The sequence below is a fragment of the Marmota monax genome, unplaced genomic scaffold (assembly GCF_021218885.2).
Source record: "Marmota monax isolate L192 unplaced genomic scaffold, Marmota_monax_Labrador192_F-V1.1 WCK01_AAM20220418_F8-fsc00395, whole genome shotgun sequence".
NCBI classification, from domain to species: Eukaryota; Metazoa; Chordata; class Mammalia; order Rodentia; family Sciuridae; genus Marmota; species Marmota monax.
The window spans coordinates 48,982-55,020 of record NW_026693011.1 but is presented as its reverse complement, the minus strand read 5'-3'; the positions used below and the strand labels follow the sequence as shown (position 1 = coordinate 55,020).

The 6,039-nt window shown below is 52.6% G+C and overlaps 1 gene segment (V, D, J or C); it reads left to right on the top strand.

Moving 5' to 3' along the window:
- Positions 1 to 4,857: 4,857 nt before the first annotated feature.
- Positions 4,858 to 5,581, top strand: LOC124098387 (immunoglobulin heavy variable 4-38-2-like). The segment is given in 2 exon segments: positions 4,858 to 4,968; positions 5,054 to 5,581. Coding segments are annotated over 2 exon segments (540 nt in total).
- The last annotated feature ends 458 nt before the right edge of the window (positions 5,582 to 6,039 follow it).

Sequence of the window (6,039 nt, the reverse complement as noted above, 5' to 3'; positions counted from 1 at the left end):
CTTCTCCTTCCTCTACCATTGTCTGAACTGAAGGCTTTGGACTAAGCAAACAAGATATGAAAGTCCACAATGGCAATGTGCCATCTGGCAGAGTCCCTGGGCTTTTCTTTTCTATTCTTTTTAAGTCTTCACCATGATGGTTCCATTGTGATATATTTAACAACTCCTCCTTAAAAAGCCATGGGCTACATTTTTGTATTGTATCAACGTATGCCCTGATTGTTCTTGATTTTACTGAGATGCCTCCTTCCTCTAACAATTTACTTAACACTCTTTCAGTTTGTTTTTTACTAATTTCTGATCCCGTATTTCTACTATAATACAACCCAACAAGATGACGCCAAACAAAACTGAGACAGAATGAAATAAAAAGGGAACAACAAAAAGTCATTATAGCCTTTCTATCCTCCTGACATGTGCATCCGTCCTTTCTCCCTATCTGTTCCTCAGACATAAATAGTTTTTCCTCAGATGTGAGTGGTTTTTCTTCCGTCTCACTCATCTCCAGGGACAGGCAACTTAACACAAAAGTGAAGCAAAACAAAAGAAGAATCTTAAAATGGCTACCCATCCTCTCGCCCTGCCCTCAGGGGCGAGCAGTTTCACTTACCCTCAGTCGCTCCCCGTGCGAGCCACCAAATGCCGCAGTATGGCTGGGCACAATCAGGAGCCACTTGTCAAAAGAAACTAACTTTATTTTTAGAACCACACACGCCAAACAAAACAGCCTCTCAGGAAAAACCCTCAGAGCCCCAACTGCCACCACCAGCTTTCCACAAGCCTCTCTCTCCCACACAAGCTTCTCCCCACCTCCCACAATCCTCCTGCTCTTGAGGCCGATTGGCTGGGTCACGTGGGCAGAGCCAAAAAAGTCCCCCAATGAGCAGCTCTGTGGTCTGAAAGGGCAGGGAAACAGCCCAATGAGCATCACCGCAGAGGAGCCAATCAGCTAGATGTTGCTGGGGCCGAGGAGCCAATCAGCTAGATGTTGCTGGGGCCGCTGTGAGCCAATCATCAGCCAGCAGCTGGAAGTTTGCTGGCAGCTGGAAGTTTGCTGGGGCCCCTTTGGCTGTGGCTCTCAACACCTGGCTTCTAGTTTTTATTGACCAATGAGGCTGCCACACCTCCAACCATCACAGGACATCACCCACAGTGAGGAATAAACTGACAAAATATTTATGGACTAAACAGAAAAAGGGTGACAGAAAACCTAAACTTTATTGAAATGAGCAGAAATGTGTGTATTCAGAGTGAACCTTGAGGTGTGTGAGCTGTCTGTCCCTCATGATGAGGCTCTGTGACACCCACACCTCAAACCCAGGGCTCCATATGGTGGACACACCCACTCCTCACGCAGCTGTGCATGGCCTGTGGACAGGGGTGATGTAAGCAAGGTCTTCAAGAGAAAGGGGCACCCTGGGCAAGGACCCAGTGGGAAGGATGGTCAGCTATTCAGGTCAGCTCTGCTACTGGCCTCAGAACCCTGAAGACACACTGTGCCCAGAACCACACTGACCCCATCTCACTATGAGCTGACCCTGATCCTGGGAAGCCCCAGGACACCTGGCTGCTGGGGAGAGGCAGCTTGGAGCCTGCCTGGGTTTCCAGCCCCTGTGGCTGCATTGCAGGGTCACAGACAGGGACACCTGGGCTATGTCCCTGCTCACATCAGTGCCCAGCCTGTCCTGAGGGTCTGCTCCAGTCTGGGTGAGGATGAGCAGTGGCAATGTTTATATCCCAGATGGTCCTAAGAACTCAGCAGCTGTGGGAAGACATGAAACCACCAGTCCCCTTTGATTTCAGCACTGACACCATCAGTCAGCACACTGGTGTTTTACTTTTCATTTTAATACACTTTTAGCTGTAGGTGGGCACAATGCCTTATTTTACTGGTTTGTTTCCCGGGTGCTGAGGACCAGACCAGGCCTCCCACAAGGGCTCTGCACTGGGCCTCAACCCAGCCCCACACACTCCTACTGCTGTTGTGATACATTGGTTTTTCTTGACACTCCCTGGGTCTCTTCCTGAGGACTCTCCAGTGCCAATGGTCACACAGGACAGTGGGGCTCCTCTGACATGCTCACAGCAGGTGGGACATGGTGGCTGCACTCTTTCCCTAGTGCTTCCTCCTTCCTCCACCCTCCTCTCCCCCACCCCTCCCTCTTCTCTCCTAGTTTTCTGGTATTTATTTATTTATCTTCTCTATTTAGTGCCACTCAGCTTCTGAGTTAGGTCCACACAGCTGGATCACCTTGTCTGACCACCTGTCCTGGAGGGTGGGGAACTGCCTTTCTCCTTCACAGTGGCTCTGCTGCACCAGGTGAGACTGTGGGTCTGCAAGGACAACTGACCACCACCTGCACCTGTGTCATGTGTAGAGATGTGGCTTGAACCCCCTACTTCTGGGAGTCCCTGTCCCTGTGCTGTGCTTTGGGGCAGAGTGCTGGGACATCACTCCCTCCAATCCTCCTGAGACCCAGTCCCCAGCCCTGTCCATCACACTCTGTCTCCCACAGGTCAGTCTGTCCATTCAGATGGAAGTGCCCGTTGATCTCATCCACACGTAGACCTCCAGCCAGGACCCATTGTCTCTCCTCCTCCCAGAAAGGGGCTGGGGCTGGGCTCCGAGGACCCAGTGAAGAGTGCACCTAAGTGGCTGTCCAGTCTTGGACACTCAAAAGCACGTCCTCCTGTGCAGGAGAAATAATAAGAAGGGGAGAGTGGAGGGGATTCTGAAGTGAAGTGTGTGAGCAGAGGTGCCCTGGAGGGTGTCCACGCCTGCCCATTGAGTCCCTTCAACTCCAGCCCCTCCCAGCTCTGCCACCTCAACTGGGAAGGTCAAGTACTGCATGGGGGTTGCAGGCCCTCTCCAGCCAGGACCCTGGGCTTTCCCTGGTAAGCACAGCCCAGCTCCCCTGAGGTCAATGTCTGCTGGGCTGAGGTCTGTTACTTACCCTGCTTCTCCAGGCCTGGTGGGAAGGTGTCGCTCTGACTGCTGAGAAAGGACTTAAGGATTCTGACGTGCCCCTTAAGGTCATGACTCACGGTGTCCTAGTAATACAATCAGGAAGCACTGAGGTGGGGCCTGGGTTGTGGGGCGCTGCGGGAACTAATGAGGGGAACAGACACAGCACCTCGGGGACCTGGCTCAGTCTCTGCACTGAGCACAAGAGGACTGGTTTCCCTTGATGGACCCTGACCTCACAGGGGAGCCAGCAGAGGGCAGCACCTGGGGCTCAGAAGAGGGCAGGCCCCAGTAGGGTTACCAACTGCAGGAGGACCCTCCTCAGGCAGCACACAGAGCTCTGCCCAGGAACAGGCTGGGCACCAGGAGCATGGCTCATGCTGCTCAGGAAAGGACCCCACAGGTACCATGGAGATGTGCAGAGATAAGGCAAGGACTGGGCACTGCGGCTGGTCAGACGTTCCCTTACTCCAAAGAGCAGGGTCTTCTCCTAAGCCCACTGCTGTGAGGTACCCTCGGTTTTGCTGACAGCATTTTGACTGCTCAGCTGTGCACCCCATCTTCCCTGGGGCAGGAGTGTCCCCAACATTCCCTCCACCCTCCCTCCTGAGGATGATGGAGAATGGGCACTGCTCCTGGGACCAGAGCAGGGCTGGCCCCGGGGTCTGCAGACGCATTTCCAAGTGAGACGTGTGGGGAGGATGGGGCTGGAACCTGACAGGCAGGTGGTGTCACTGCTGGGGGTTCAGACAGCAGCGTCCTGGGCCTGGGCTGCTCTACACTGCCACCTCCGTCCAGCACAGGCAGCTGGACTGAAGTCACTGTGTGAATTTGGGGTGACACAAAGTACCACACAGACACAGAATACCTTTCATAAGCTTCATGATGGCTTTCTCCATCTCCCAGCCTCAGGGTCCCCAAAAGGGGGACAAGAGAAGGTCAGAGAGGCTGACAGGAGAGAGGGGGCACGTTCAGAAGTGGGCTTTTATTTTGGGTGATGCTGTTTCTTAGAATTTTCTATCTGAAAATGGCAGAAGGGTAGGATTACAAAGGAACAGGTGAGTGTGACTCAACCCCAGCAGGTGACACCTACTCCTGGAGCCACACCCTGTTATCCCAGCTGGGGGAGCACCCAAGTTACTGGACCTGGCACTACCCTGCCCGACTGAATGCAATAACTGTTCAAACCTGGAGCATCAGCACATAAGGAGGATTCATTGAGGGGGGCTTCCCTCACTAATGGCTCTCCTCACCTGGGACCTACACTGAGCTGATCCCTTGGAATCCAGGGAAACCTCTGCAGATGAAGAGGAAGCTGGACATAGAGAGGGAAGTCACATGTCAGTGCACAGCTCCTCTGGGGACAGCCACTTAGACAGTCTGTCTCCTCCTCTTCCCAAATGCTCTCCATCATTAGTTGCATCCAGTCTCCCTGCTGGTGCTGATGTGTCCTGGATTACAGGATTGAGGAAGGCTGAACCTATGTCACACAACCAACATAACAGTGTCACATGTTCTCCAGGAACAGAATGACCATGTCACAGTAGCAGGCAGTGGGAGAGAAAGCAGTGCGCTGAACTCAGAAATGAGCACTCAGCACCCAGAGCCTGAGTGGATGTGGAGAGTGAGACTGGGCACCAGGAAGGGAGCAGGGTCCTGAGGAAGGGGCTGGGCTCAGGAGGGTGGGCTCCTCCTCTGACAGCCTTCCAGCACCCCTGAAACCACCTGCTCTCCTCTCACAGGTAAAGCTCCACTTGGGTTCAAGACAGGGACACAGCTCAGGAGCACAGAGGACCTGGGCAGCCTGACCCCAGCCTCTCCAGATATCAGAAGAGCCTCACCCACATGCAAATCCCTCCCCCTGCTCTGGGTTCAAAGGCCCTCTGGGCTGTGGGAGCTCCCAGCTCTCTGCTCAGACAGGGCTGAGGTCTCTGGGAAGGCAGGTGTGGTCTAGAAGATGAGGCTGCTGGGTCTTGTCCTGTGCCTGGTCACAGCTCCCCAAGGTGAGTGTCCCCAGTGTCAGACCTGTGTCCATGGGGAGGTTGTGACTGCCTGTGACTAACAGGGTGTGACTGTCCTTGTCCCTAGGTGTCCTGTGCCAGGTGCAGCTGCAGGAGTCAGGACCTGGCCTGGTGAAGACCTCGCAGACCCTGTCCCTCACCTGTGCTGTCTCTGGTTACTCCATCACCAGTGGTTACTGCTGGAGCTGGATCCGTCAGCCCCCAGGGAAGGGGCTGGAGTGGATAGGGGAGATATGTTATGATGGTAACACTTACTACAGCCCATCCCTCAAGAACCGAGTGTCCATCTCCAGAGACACGTCCAAGAACCAGTTCTCTCTGCAGCTGAGCTCCCTGAACACCCAGGACACAACCACCTATTACTGTGCCAGAGACACAGTGAGGGGACCTCAGTGTGAGCCCACACACAATCCTCCTGCAGGGTGCCCAGGGCCAGCAGGGGACGCTCAGCACACAGGAGCTCAGGTCAGCCCAGAAGCAGGTGCAGATGGAGGTGGGGTCCCTGCCCCTCAGTCACTTACTCTCTCCAGCCAGCTCCTTCTGGGGCACAACCATCCATAGTCTTCTGGAGATGCCCGTGTCTCTGGACACCACAAACTTTTAAGTTCTTCCATCAAGTTTTCCACAATGAAGAATGGCTCAAATATAAGTTTTCTGAAGAGGACTTTGGTTACCACAGTGTCTTTAACCTTGTGCCATTTATGAAAATCTGTGACATTTCATTTCCTCTCTACATCACATGGATCTCCAGGGCCTCCTTTCCAACAGCTGACTATTCCATTATTATATTATATTGTCCCCATTATTTTATCATTATTCATTTTATTTTATTTTTCCTTTTCATTTCTTTGTAACTTTTGCAATCTTTTTTGCCAAAGTGATAGAAGCATGAAATATAATTTGTCTAATTCTGGTCCCAGTAAGGCCCTCCTCTCCATGTACCAGCTTTCTAGGAGAGCTCTCTGGACATATTGTTCCTATTAATTTCTTACATCTCTGAAGAGAACAATTTGGAATTTAATTTATACTTTCTTTTTTCATTGTTGCACCATA